This window comes from Oryctolagus cuniculus, chromosome X (assembly GCF_051225735.1).
Source record: "Oryctolagus cuniculus isolate XC-2025 breed Fujian yellow rabbit chromosome X, ASM5122573v1, whole genome shotgun sequence".
Taxonomy (NCBI): Eukaryota; Metazoa; Chordata; class Mammalia; order Lagomorpha; family Leporidae; genus Oryctolagus; species Oryctolagus cuniculus.
The window spans coordinates 1,076,054-1,090,555 of record NC_142888.1 but is presented as its reverse complement, the minus strand read 5'-3'; the positions used below and the strand labels follow the sequence as shown (position 1 = coordinate 1,090,555).

Genomic DNA, 14,502 nt, shown 5'->3' with positions numbered 1-14,502 from the left:
GAGGGTACAGAGGAGATAGAATCTTTGGTAACACTTTTGGCTCCTTACATTCCATACCTCATTCAGGGAAGGCTTAGGGATGTTAAATAGTTATCTTGAAAGGGAGGGAGGCTGGACTTGAGCGCTGGCCACCTCACAGCTTGTCTTCATCCTGGAGCTTTTCTTGCAGGTGAATGGCGTCACTATGGACTGGCACACTCCCTTGTTTAATGCTTGTGTCAGTGGCAGCCAGGCTTGTGTGAATTTGCTTCTGCAGCATGGAGCCAGCCCCCATCCTGAGAGTGATCTGGCGTCTCCCATCCACGAAGCTGCCAGGAGAGGTGAATCTTCCTTCCAGCGACACCTTACTGTTGAAAGAAGGGGGAAAGAGGAAGAATATTTTAGAGATGTAGTTCTCAAAATGGGGTCCTGGGGCTAGAAGTTTCGGCATGACCTGGCTTGCAAATGCAGAGTTCTGACCTCACTCAAGGCCCAGGGAAGTCAGTCATTGTGGGCGGTCATCTGTGTTGTATGTAGCAAGCCCTCCTGGCGATTCTAATGCACAGTAAGTTTTAGAACCTCTCTTTGAGAGCAGTATTCCTGAGACAGGACATGGCAGAGAGTCAAATATCCACCAGTGTTTGTGGGCTGTATTGAAGAACCCATGACCCCATCAAAATTGAGTTTTTGTTTGTTTTTTTTTTAAGATTTTATTTTTTATTTATTTGAGAGGTAGAGTTACAGAGAGAGAGAGAGAGAGAGAGAGAGAGAGAGAGGTCCTCCATCTGCTGGTTCATTCCCCAGATGGCTGCAATGGCTGGAGCTGTACCAATCCGCAGTCAGGAGCCAGGAGCTTCTTCTGGGTCTCCCATGCAGGCACAGGGGCCCAAGCACTTGGGCCACTTTCTACTGCTTTCCCAAGTCATAGCAGAGAGCTGGATCATAAGTGGAGCAGCCAAGACTCGAACCAGCACCCATAAGGGATGCTGGCACTGAAGGCGGCGGCTTAGCCCACTATGCCACATACCAGCCCCCAAATCAAGTTTTTTCTAAAACAAATTATGTTCTTCTCTTAAAGAGTATTGTCTAAGGGCCACTTAAGTTTGCCAAGTGAAAGAGACTTTGAATTTTTGGAACTATTAGATGTTGTATGCACTTCAGGGTGATTCTTTTCATAAAGCTACAGTTTTCTTGAAATTCTTAACTTGGAGATGAAAAATAAAGTTGCAAATTTTGCTTTGCTCTGATGTTTATCATCGTCCTCTTCATGCCCACGACTTGCCAGAGGGCTTTTTATTACCCTGTGCCTTTCACAGAAAGGCTTCCCATTTCACTGCACCACTGCAAGTGAGAACGAGCTCCTGCAGCATTAATATTTATTTATTAGGAGACACGCAAACCCCGCTGATTCACTGGGTACATTCAATGAAACTGAAATCACAGGAAAACGTAAAGGAGAGCAGTTGAAAGTGCGGACCACGCTCTTCCTGAAGCTGACTGGGTGGGCTGGGCTCTACTCATGGACTTGGCAGCTCTTTCTAAGCCTTGCTTGCATCCATTTCCCCAGGCCTGCCCTTGGTGAGGTGGTAAATCGCCTACACCATGCCCTTTCTTTGCCATGTCCACCTTCGGCCCCTGTTCCTCCAGAGTACTCCTCAGCCGCCACTTCCATTTCTGTATCTGTGCCAATTGCAAAGCCACAAGCCACTGATAAAGGTGGATGGCTGCTGCCTCCTTACCGAGGCTAGCAAACTCAGTGCAATTGCACCCACAGCTGCGACTGCATCTTGGGATCAACTCATTCCCTAAAATCATTCCATATTCTAAGTAAAGGAAATAGCCTTTGTCCCAGGATAAATTGTTAACAAATTTAGACACACAAAACCTGGGGATGAGATTGTTTCTCTTGCCAAGGGAACTTGTGCTGTAACTGTTCTCTCTTGCTTTGGGCTGCAGGTCACGTGGAGTGTGTTGAAGCTCTTGCAGCTCACGGGGGCAACATTGACCACAACATCAATCACATGGGAACACCTCTCTATTTGGCTTGTGAAAACCAGCAGATAGCCTGTGCCAAGAAACTCCTGGAGTCAGGTAAAAAAAAAAAAAGGCAAAACAAGGACAGAGAATGAAAACTCAATTAAATATATTTTAAAGATCTTTCCATTGTAGTGGAGCAAGGAATGTGAGTGATAGAGTTGGACAGGATTAGGGTTCAAGTTGATTGTGTTTCCAGGGGGAACTGTGTTACACTGTTCGTAGCTCATTTCTCACACTTGTAACCAAGATGATGTTGATGGCGATGACACGTCCTTCCAGGGTGGTCCTCAGTGATGATTGGTTTTTCCTCTCTTCTCTGCTTTTCCTTCTCTGATCAGTCATATTATTAGACTCTGCATACCTTGTAAACTGGCTGCATTTGGGCTGCATCTTCTGATTTGGGACCTTCTTTTCCAGTTCTCTTTGGGAAATGGAACTTGCCCCATTTTTGGTCCATTGTAAATATATTTTCTTTGTAAAGCTCTGTGTACCATCATGCCTTTTCACTTCCCTGCTGTTGTCCAGCTCCATGTCCTCACTTCCTTCATTACTGGAGTCCTTTCTGCTCTTTAAGATTCCAGTAACCTCTTCTCCCACTGAATATTTCTATTATCCTTATTGCCTTCCACTCATTTGGCAGCCATTGCTACGAATTATGAGGTTGATTCTTATCCTGCTTCCCTAATGTGCGCGCGCTCTCTCTCTCTTTCTCTCTCATACACACACACACACCACACACAGAGCCTTATATAGATTTTAAGATCCTACCCAGGAAAGTGCCATGTTTGGCATCCGTTACAAGGCAAAGAACATGGAAGACCAATCCAGTTAACATTTGCTGAGTGCACGTAGATTCTCATTTTATTACAGGGACAACAGGTAAGGCAAAGCCATGTCTCCAGATGTCACAGTGAGAGCCAGGAGGTGGGCTGGGATGAGGATTTGTGAAGAGTGCATGGGTGCAATTATGTGGGGATGGTTCTGGAAATCTACCTTATTCCTGCTGAGAACATGGTCACCTGCTTTGTGACCTTGTGGTTGGCCCTCCTCATCTAGGAGACGCCCCCTGAGCTGGTAGCTTGTCATAGTCCAGACCACACAGTCCTGAGTGCCAGGTTTTAAACCCTATGGTAGCTGCCCCGCTTGTGAATTTGGCTGCTTGCATAGATGAGATTTCACCATCTAGCCTCATTCTGTTTACTAGCTAATATGTAGGCTCCATTAATAATACATGCGCAGCTTTCATGTCACCACAACTTCACTTACATTTGTCATGCCTATGTATAGTGGCAAACATGAGTTTTTAACTTCATATGCTACGTGGTTTCTGCTGCCCATCAGATCACATTGTCAAGTGGCATTTTCCCTATATTATTAAATGGAATCAAGTCAACTCCCATTTTCTCCAGATCACCCTTCTCACCAGGGAACCCCTTTGGTCAGGGACTTTGGGGGCTGAGTGCTTTGAGAAGACAGGTGGTTGGACTGTACTCCTCGGCTGACCATTTTTGTTCCCATGCCTGTTTAGGAGCAACCGTGAACCAAGGTAGAGGTCTGGAGTCCCCTCTTCACGCAGCAGCCAGGGCGTCCAGTATGGAGCTGGCTGCCTTGCTCATGGACTTTGGAGCAGACACCCAGGCTAAGAATGCCGAAGGCAAGCGTCCTGCAGAGCTGGTGCCTCCAGAGAGCCCTGTGATGCAGCTCTTCTTGCAGAGAGAAGGTGCTTCTTCCTTGCCCGAACCTAAGTCCTAACTCTAGACTCCTATGGGCTCTAGTAGGAGGCAAGTAGTTCTTGAGTTCTAACTGCCAGTTCTGTAAATGATCATCCTCTGCTATTACTCAGTGTGGGGAAGTTGAGCTAATTGAGTAAAGAGGTACAGGCACCGCACTGCGGCATAGTGGGCTAAGCCTCCACCTGCGGCGCCAGAATCCCATATGGCCGCTGGTCCTAGTCCTGGCTGCTCCTCTTCCGATCCAGCTCTCTGCTGTGGCCTGGGAAAGCAGTGGAAGATGACCTAGATGCTTGGGCCCCTGCACCCGCATGGGAGACCAGGAAGAAACTCCTGGCTTCGAATTGGTACAGCTCCAGCTGTTGTGGCCATTTGGGGAGTGAACCAGCGGATGTAAGATCTTTCTCTCTGTCTCTCCCTCTCTCTGTTTATAACTCTATCTCTCAAATAAATAAAAAATAAAATCTTAAAAAAAAATAGGTACAGTACCGGTTATGTAGCAAATGACCATCCTGCTGTTTGGAATAAGCTGATATTCTTACCTGGGGTAGATGAGTTTTCAAAGAATTAAGACATTCTTTGAGCATTTTTTTTTGACAGGCAGAGTGGACAGTGAGAGAGAGAGACAGAGAGAAAGGTCTTCCTTTGCCGTTGGTTCACCCTCCAATGGCCCCCGCGGCTGGCTCGCTGTGGCCGGCGCACCGCGCTGATCCAGAGGCAGGAGCCAGGTACTTCTCCTGGTCTCCCATGGGGTGCAGGGCCCAAGGACTTGGGCCATTCTCCACTGCACTCCCTGGCCACAGCAGAGAGCTGGCCTGGAAGAGGGGCAACCAGGACAGAATCCGGCGCCCCGACCGGAACTAGAACCCGGGGTGCCGGCGCCTCAAGGCAGAGGATTAGCCTAGTGAGCCGCGGCGCCGGCCTCTCTTTGAGCATTTTAATATTAAAGTTGTCTAAAACAACTAGAATGATGGTTCTTTGGGGTTGTGTGATGCCTCAGGATGTCTTACTGCCCTACAGATGGGCCAAACTGCTGAGCATTTGATTTCTGGGATTAAAGTGCCACTAATTAATAGTGTAGGGAATTTCTTGGAGGATTCACACCAATCCAGAGACATTTACATTTGTACGTTAACCAACTTAGTCCACACTCCTCTGTGGAAAGTAACCGACAGTCTCAACCCCAACAACTGAACATTCCTTGGGCTTTGAGTTTGGAGGCAACTCAGGTTGAGGAGACACCTGCTTGCAGTCTTAATTGCCCCAAGAGGCAGCTGAGCAGCCAGCTCAGTCCTGCTTTCTCACCAGACTGCGGCCTGTTTTAAATTGTAGGGGTGCTGGGATTTTTGGAGCAGCCTGCCCCACCAGAAGGATGCTGGTGCCTTGTGATCTGGTGATTTTGTCCCCGATTGCTGAGAAGTGTGGCTGGCTCGAGGCAGAAGCTGTAACCTGGGCCTTCCTGCTACACCCACTGCCCCGGGATGCTGAGGGCAGCCAAGCTCCTGCCTTGAAGCTTCGCCAAACAAGACAGTGTATTACTGCGGGGCAGGGGAGCGTACAGGGAAGACTGACCCCGCCCCAAGGAGCAGACCAACTGAGACCCTTTCTGTCAAGCAGTGGCGTAATCACTGGGAAGGTCTACATTTTGATCATCTCCTGTTTTCCTCTAATTCTCTCAATACCCAGGGCCGAGTTCTCCATCAGGCACAGATGGCACAGTGCCTTGGGCCCACAGGAATGTCTTAACTTCTTTTAAAATTGGAAGAAAAAAATGCATAAAGCTCAACCTGGATTATGCTCATCTTTCTACCAACACTGTTGTAAAATATGATTTTTTTTTTAATTGGGAAAGGGTTCCACAAAGGCAAAAGGGCCTCAGGGTCTCCTAAAGGCATCACGTAGGATGCGTATATCCCCTTCACTCATCAGATGATCTCATAGGATTTTCACGTTGCCTTCATTGGCTTCTCCATCTTGATGTCTCAGAATTGCCTTTGCTGCCTTGGCTTCACATTTCGCATGGTGACAATGTGGATAAAGAGTCCCATTGGTCTGTTAAGTGTCATTTGCTGCTGCAGAGAATTGCTACTTGTTTTGAAACCTCCGTGAGTCACTTCTGGAGCTCAGGGGAGGTTACCTCTCTGAGGGCCGGAAACCTACCCGAGGAAATGGGGCCAGGCAGGTGCAGAAAGTCCAACCTGTGGATTTAATGCAGCAATTTCTGTTTCTGAGTGTCCCTGGCAATTCAGTTCACCTGTTTCTTTGTACCCATGGAAGGGACTTAATTAAATGTCTCACCTCTTTCCAGGGAGTTGTGACTGGAGAACACTAGGGGAAACCCAACCATATTCTGCATTTTTTAAAAGATTTATTTATTGATTTGAAAAGCAGAGTTACAGAGAGGCAGAGGCAGAAAGAGAGAGAGAGAGAGAGGTCTTCCATCCGCTGGTTCACTCCCCATATGGCTGCAGTGGCTGGAGCTGGGCTGATCCGAAGCCAGGAGCCAGGAGCTTCTTCCAGATCTCCCACATGGGTGCAGGGACCCAAGGACTTGGGCCATCCTCCACTGCCCTCCCAGGCCATAGCAGAGAGCTGGATGGGAAGTGGAGCAGCCAGGACTCGAACCAGCGACCATATGGGATGCCTGCAGGTGGCAACTTTACTTGCTAAGCCACAGTGGCTACCTCCTGTATTGGGTTTTGCGTAGGTGTTAGGAAAGGCGGGGTTTTTCCTGTAGCGGGAAGGAGAGAGGAACTCAATAATATCACCACCCCGCCCTTCTTGATAAACATCTAAAGCAATGTTTGCTCATGGCACACAATGAAGAGTAAAAATGACTTTCAGCCTAGCATGACAGGAACCTCTCAAACACACTTGGCCTTAAAACATCATGAGTGTTGGGGGGGGTAAAAAGAAATTGAGGCCCCAAAGAAAATGCCAGTTGATAAATATGCAATTAGCTGATTTAATTATTGGTCAGAGCAAGGCCCCCTGAATGGGCGCAGGTGGCTGCAAAGCTGGCGTGGGCTTTCAGCTCTGTTTATATGGAGTCAGAGCGATGCTGGTTACGTGCATCTTCCTCACTGCGGTAAACAGCAGCGGTTGGCTTGGCATCTGGGGCTTGCCTGGGTGTCGTGCTTTTCGGACTTCTCCATCCCACTTGCTCTGAGGCCTTACTCTCCGTGTGCTTCAGCAGCCCCCTGTCTTCACGTTTGCCCCGACAGTAGAGCTACGCATCTGTGTGGAGTCAGACCCTCCAACTGTCCTTGGTGAGGTTAGTTTAAGTTCACTTGCCCCACGAGGTACCTTTTGCAGTTAGGAGCAGTTAGGACTTGCCTTGAGTACAGTAGGAAGCAGTTCACTGCTCTATGCTCCAGTATCCTGGACGTGATCTGGAAGGTGTCCTAAACACCAACAGGGCCCCTTCTGGATGTACTGGTCTGGCCGGACCCACAGTCTTGCATCTCCATCTGTGCTTGTCCTCGTGTGTATTTCCACCTCTCCTTGTTCCTCATCACCTGATAGGCAACTCCGGTTCGCCTGTAGCTTATGGTGTTGCCACAGGGAAACAGAGGCCACGGTGGGCTTTCGGTTGTATCCTCAACCCTGGCTACACAACCACAAACGCAGGTGCTCAGGCTCCAGCCAGCAGCAACTGAAGCAATATCTCTGGGGTGGGACCCTGCATGGCATAGTTGAAGAGACCCCCCTCCTCACGTGATTCTGTGCCGTCTGAATCAAGGGCTGTTGCCTTACGAAATTCCCGAGGGATATAGCTTTGCTGCTGCTGCTGCTGATTCTGCCATTTTTAAACAAACCAAAGAGAATTTCCATTGCAGTTTCGTGCAGAGTCGAGGTGTGTGTGTGGAAATCACGCTCTGCTCTTTTACCTTAATAACGCAGTGTCCCAGTCATGCCACTGCTGATGTTTGGGCTCCTTGGAGTCTGTCCTGTGCAGCGTCCCTGACCTGTCCTACTAGTTGCCAGTGGCACCCCCTCCCCAAAAGTGTCTCCAGACATTGCCAGATGTCCCCTAGGGGACAAAATACTTCCTCCTCCCTCCCTTTCCCACCCCAGGCCCCTATTCAGAACCACTGTCCTCAAATATAAACTCTTGTGTGTAGTCCCTTAAGCAAGCCTCGTGCTAGTTTGCTTTTCACTTATGAGTTGAAGTGCAGGGATAGCTCTGAGCACAGCATCGAAACCTTAATATGATAGAAAAAAGATAACACACACCTATGATTCATAACAGCTCATTATAGTTGACTATCTTAAGAGTGCTCCAATTATGAAATCAAAACAGCTGCATCTAGAAGTAGGCCCTTATTTTTAAAGGGAAAAGACAGGCACACCATTAAGCAGGAACTTTCTTTCTGTTATCGAAATTCTTGTGTAGCTCTGTCATTCCCAAGTTAGCTTCCTTAAGCCTCTGTTAGTGTGGCCAAGCTTTACGTTTCTTTTACTCTGTTCCAAGTTAAAACGCAACAATTTCATTTCCGTTAGACCCAGAAAAGAGAGAACACAGCCTGAAAGTTCTTCCAACCAACCAATGAACACTGCCCCACAACCAAAAGCAGAAAATGATCTTAAGCAATACTGTGCTATCCCCGCCCCTAGCTTTTTTTTTTTTTAAGAAAAGAATTATTTTTAAAGAGTTAGAGGGAGAAACACACACACACACAAACACACACAGGGGGAGAGAGAGAGAGAGAGCGCGCGCTTCCATCTGTTAGTTCACTCCCCAAATGGCTTCAACAGCCAGGGCTGGGCCAGGCTGAAGCCAGGAACCAAGAGCTGCTTCCAGATCTCCCACGTGGGTGCAGGGGCCCAAGGACTTGGACCATCTTCCACTGCTTTCCCAGGCCACAGCAGAGAGCTGGATGGGAAGTGGAGCAGCCGGGACACAAATTGGCACTCATTTGGGATGCCAGCACTGTAGGCGGCAGCTTTACCCTCTATGCCACAACAGAATCCCCTGTTCCGCGGCCCCGTATTATTTCCTATAACCAAGCTCTCCCTTGTATGCGACGCAGTGTAGAGGAGTGGAGCCAAGTGTGACTTGCCTCTGGTCTCCGCAGGGCCGCCCTCTCTCCTGCAGTTGTGCCGCCTGAGGATCCGCGGGTGTTTCGGAGCCCGGCAGCACCACAGGATCGGCGCGCTCCTCCTGCCGGAGCATCTGAAACGCTTTCTCCTACACCTTTGAGTGCATCAGGACAGTGGCTTCCCACTCAACAGGAAAGCAGTCACGGAGAGCTGTGGCCGCTGCAGTGAGAAATAAAGTTGACTCGCAAGAGCTTGGCTTGTTTGTTCCGTTAGCTTTTCATTTTTAATCGAATCACACTGGGTACTTTTGAATTCCTGGGTAGACAGCACGAAGACTTTCTCCGCCCCTGCTTGGAAGAGAGAGTCTAAAATAACAAGTCTTGTTTTGAACATCTACCGTGCATCCAGCACTGAGCAAGGAGCACTTGGTGTGTCATCTGCTGTAGCCCCCCCCGCAGCTGCACCAGGTGGGTCCTACTCAGTCTCCTTCCCCAGGTAAGGCACCGCAACTCAGATCAGTATGTCCAGTTACCCAGAGCGGAGGCACAACAACACATTGCAGTATGGGCTTTCTGATGTGAACCTGGGGAGTTCCCACTAAGGCAGCATTTTCCATCACTATCACGGCTCCCTCTCTGTTACACGAGAAGGAAGATAAAGAAGAAAAATGTTTCTCTGTTTTTTGTCTCATTCTTTCAGCTTCCTTGTTCTTATGACAGAACCGCTACTGCCATGGTAAAGGAGTGAGCTCCTTGCCTCAGACAAAATGTTAGGTAGGTCCTGAACAGATTGGAGAACTGCCGTCTGATACATCCGATAGTGCACAGGGCGGCCCCCACAGCAAAGGACGGTCTGGCCTTCAATGTCAACAGTGCCCTGGCTCAGAAGCCCTGCACTGGTGTTATGTGACCACTTGAAATGTAAATTAAGATTAAGGAAAATTCAAAAGCCAGTCCTGCAGTATCACTGGCCACATTTCAGGTGTTCAGCAGTCACTTCTGGCTAGTGACTCCAGCACTGGACAGCAGAGGGATCACTGCAGAAAGTTCTGTTGTACAGTGTGCTGTAGATGCTCAGTGAATGGATTTAACTGCTTTCCAGTTTCACATTTCAGGAAACTGATAAAATCTAGTGTGGATGGCTGCTGTTGCAGTTATCTCTCTGTGGGATGAATTTGCAGCACCATTCCATCAATAGAAAGAAAGAGAATATTGTAGCTACTTAAGGCAAATCCTTAAATGCAAGATGACATATGGCCTAGATGATCTTTAAAGATATTTCCAATGTCATTTTCCTGTGATTCTCGATTTAATTTGCTATAGGAAAAGACTCTAGGATATTACTCTAAAATGCCCAACTAGTATCCCAGCAGATGGCGCTGTTGCCACGTAGTCACTTGAGCAAACGGGTTGCTCCTCTAATAAATGACCCATCATAAAATGGTTTACAACAGAGGCTCTGGAAATTTCCATTCAGGAATGAAAACTTTGTAGTGATAGATTCCACTGACACAGGGTTTCCTTACTCTCCTCAGTGTACCGAATAATTCGAATATGGCTTTACCAAATCTCACCTCCTGCTCCTGTTTTGTTTTCTTCTTAATCTGGTCATGTTTACATCTATTACTTAGAGCTCAGACAGCTAACGAACATCAGCATCCTGCCTGTTGCTTGTCCACTTCATTAATTCATTGAATTCACTTATTTAGGACACACCTGGTGCATGCCTGTGTCTGTCTGTGCCATGCACTACTCTAGGCACAGAGCTGACAACAGCAAACCGGATAGCCAGAGGTTTTACTGCCTGCATCTTCCACTCTAGTCAGGGAACCATTTGCTCAGGGCTGAGGAGCCATAGGCGTTTTACTTCATTTTTCTTTTTTAAAACACTAGTTTTAAAAACATGGCCTGCTTCTTTCCTATAAAATGTGTTAGACCCTCGCGAATAATAACCTTCCCTCCTCCAGATCCAAGGAGTTTAACCCAAGACTGTAATAGAATGACCAGAAATGTAGTTTTGTTCTTAAATATTCCAGGCAGTTAACCAATTTGCAAATCCATGTAATACATACTTATTCCCACAAATGGGAAAAATACCACCACAACCTCTCTCATTGCAATTGAGGAAAATTTGAAATTACCTCCCTTAGCAATGCTCAGAAACAAGATTCTATTTAAATAGTCTGTTTTGATGATTCTGCATGTGGTCGTATTTGTAAGTGGCAAATACCTTTGAATAATTTATCACCCCAGTGTGGCACAACCTTGTAAATTCCATCATTAAAGTTGGTTAGATGACATTTAATAGACCCCCTCCCTTGAATTATGGAGTAAACTTAGCCTCATGAAACCATATTTTTAAAACGGTGATCGGGGATGGGCATTTAGCATGATGGTTAAAGTGCATCCTGGGTGCCAGTGTCCTACCGTAGCAGGAAAAGTCACCGCCTGCGATGCCAGCATCCCATGTGGGTGCCAGTTTGTGTCCTGGCTGCTCCACTTCCCATCCAGCTCACTGGTAATGCACCTGGGAAAGCAGCAGAAGATGGCCCAAGTGCTTGGGCCCTGCACCCACATGGGAGACCTGGATGAAGTTCTTGGCTCCTGGTGTCAGTCTGGCCCAACGCTGGCTATTACAACCATCTAGGGAGTGAATCAGCACATGGAGGCTTCACTCTCTAACTCGTTCAAATAAATAAATAATTTTTAAAAAATATTTATTTATTTATTTGAAAGGCAGATTTACAGAGAGGCACAGAGAGAGAGAGAGAGCGAGCAAGCAAGCTTCCATCTGCTGGTTTACTCCCCAATTGGCAGTAGTCGGAGCTGTACCAATCTGAAGCCAGGAGACAGGAACCTCTTCCAGGTCTCCCACTCAGGTGCAGGGGCCCAAGGACTTGGTCATCTTCTACTGCTTTTCCAGGCCATAGCAGAGAGCTCGATCGGAAGTGGAGCAGCCAGGATTTGAATTGCCCATATGGGATGCTGGCACTGCAGGCAGCGGCTTTACCTGTTACACCACAGCATCGGCCCCAATAAATCAATCTTTAACTTGTGTCTTGCATTGGAGTGCCTGAGTTTGACAGCTGGCTGCTGCTGCTTCCAGCTTCCTGCTTCTGCAGACCCTGGGAGGCAGCACAGCAGGTGAGGGATGGTTCAAGTGATTGGGCTCCTGCTACCCACATGGGAGACTTGGACTGCTTGCTGCCTTTGGCCCTTAACTGGAGGCCATTGTGAGCACTTAGGAAATGAATCAGGATGGGATCTCTCTGTCTCTTTCTCTCAAACAAAAATTATTAATAGTGATAATTGTCTGTTTTTAGATTGCAGGCTTACATACTTATTTTTGAATAATACTGCATTGGCATTTTACTATGTTTTCCATGGTTTTATTCAGTAGGGAGGCTGGCCAGTTGGTGCATATTGCTAACACAATCCAGCTACAGTGAAAGAAGAAAGCAAGAGGAAGGGACTTGGGAAGGATGACGTGTTGATTCTGGAGTTGTCAGTCACCAAGCAGCCAGTGAAGGCTCAGATGTGGATGCAGATGGGCTGTCTATCCATTCGGAGACAAATGTTGTGCTTTTCTTACACGATAAAAGCCCCGCATTAGCCCTCACTGTAAGGCCAGGTCAGCATCAAAAGCAACCAAACAGATCCCATTTTAGAGGGCTTGCTGAAAGCTAAGCACGATTCTGCAGTGGCTTATAAGCCTCTCAAAACCTCATAGCTCTTGCCCCATTTTTCACATGTGGTGCAGAGGAGTTAAGGAGCTCGCAGAAGGTCTTAGTAGTTAGTGAAGCCAGGGTTTAGCACAGAAGCCATTGCTTTTAACCCGTCCACATCCTGCTTCCTCTCTTCCTCAGGCACAGAGCTCTACTGCCCCTCCTTAGTTTCCTGGTAGGCCTTGGAAGGTGGGGGAGGAGCCCAGTGAGAGGTGCTCCTGTAACCTTAGGAGGCTGCCCGGTTTCGGCCTGGATGCACAGCCCTTCAATTCTGGATCACATAAAGCAGCGTGGGAGACCCCAACTGCTGCCTTGGGGGCAGGTGGGATGGCCTTGCCCTGCCAGCAATGTTGGTGAGTGCAGAACCACTCCTGCTCCTAAGACCAAGGGCCATGGGGCAAATGAACTTGTTTGGTTGAATTGAGAGTGCTTTGGACTGACTTTGTCGGTGACAAATCTCTATCTGGGATGTGGTGCAGTGCAGAAGAAGCTGCCTGGGCTTGGAACAAAACTGCCCATTTGCTAGTGGTATGTGGGTTTCCCCCTCTTCCCCTGTAGTTTTCCACTGCTGTGTAACAGATTCTGACAAACTGAAAACAAGCGACCAGACTGTGTCTCAGCTTCTGCGGGCCAGAGCTTCAGGATCCCTCAGGAGGGTCAGATTCTCTGCTCAGGGTCTCATGGGGATGAAATCAGGTGTTGGCCAGCGCAACAGTTTTCATCTGGGGTTCCAGGGGCTTCTGAGCTCACTGGTGATTGGCAGAATTCCAGATGCTTGTGGCTTTAGGACTGTGGTCCCCATTGTCCTGCTGGCTGTCAGGGGATTGCTGCCAGCGTCTAGAGATGGCCCCACTTCCTTGGCACGAGGCGCATCCATAGGAAGTCCCCAGCATGGTAGAGGATCTCTCTGACAATCCGGGACCAGCTACAAAAATCTCTGATTAGGTCAGACCCACAGGGACAATAACCTGAGCTTAAATCAACTGGGACTTAATCACAACTGCAAGACCCCTTCGAGGTCATTGGCATGCTTCATCCAGGAACTAGGGTCGGGTGGGGAATACCATTGTTTCTCATGCCGGCCTTCATGATTCTTCTGTAAACCTGAACAGCACTTTCCCTGAAGCAGATGTTGGACCAGAGACTTATTAAAGTTTATGGAAACCAAAAGAGAAGCTGAGTAAATGGTTAGAAAATCCAGTTAAGTTTACTACAGGTGCACCTTCTGCACAAGGTCTAGCCTCCACACCCAGATTTCCTGTCTGGCTCCCTGATGACATTGCTGGGACTGGCCAGCCCCTCTTCACCATGGTGTGGACTTACCCTGTGACCACTGTGACCACGAGAGGTCAGGCTTATTAGAGGGTCCAGCAGGCCCCAAATGTCAGAGTTATATACATTCAGAGGCAAGAGATGGAGGGCTTCCTACAGATACAGTCTGGAGGCTTATTCTGCGGAGGAAGGAACAGGCAAAACTAGGGCATCTTATGTCTTCCTCCCATCCTGCCCATCCGGGTGTTTAGGCAGGGACTAAGGAAATCAGTTTCAAGTTTGGCTTCTGCCTTGGGCTCATCTTGATGAAAACATGGCAGAAGTCCTCTGAGTAAAGAAAAAGGTTCAAGCTTCCTGCTGTAGCCGCCATGATGTGATGGAGGAGCAGAATGTCCTACTCCCTAATACACCCTCCAAGACCTTTAGACTCCTCCAAGTATATAAATTCTCACTGATTTGACAAGATTGATTTTCTACCCTTTGCTTTGCAAAATCCATTGTGAGACCAAAGCAAGTAAAATTGATTTCCCCTCACTTCCCTCCCCACCCAAGGCCTCCTGGCTCACTCCTGGTGATATGAGATTTTCTAACTTTCTATGCCCTTTTGAAAAGCTTGTGGTTGTGGAGATTTTTTTTCTTTTACACTGAGATCAGATAGCTTTACAGGCCTGTGTGGGAATTTTAATGTGGTATTCTAGCTCTTAAAGCTTCATTGGT

At 47.9% G+C, this 14,502-nt stretch overlaps 1 protein-coding gene across 12 annotated transcripts in view; it reads left to right on the top strand.

Annotated features, from left to right (window-relative positions):
* Positions 1–14,502, top strand: part of ASB9 (ankyrin repeat and SOCS box containing 9) — a 98,821-nt gene that overhangs the window by 23,357 nt on the left and 60,962 nt on the right. For 5 of the 12 annotated variants that reach the window (XM_089324794.1, XM_089324795.1, XM_017349923.4 and 2 more), the window contains exons 4-6: positions 158–320; positions 1,936–2,070; positions 3,545–3,736. In XM_089324794.1, the coding sequence (XP_089180920.1) occupies positions 158–320; positions 1,936–2,070; positions 3,545–3,736 (490 nt within the window). Of the gene's footprint in view, positions 1–157; positions 321–1,935; positions 2,071–3,544; positions 3,798–8,824; positions 9,040–14,502 lie in introns of those variants that run through there. The other 7 variants (XM_089324796.1, XM_070067263.2, XM_089324793.1 and 4 more) reach the window with 5 other exon arrangements.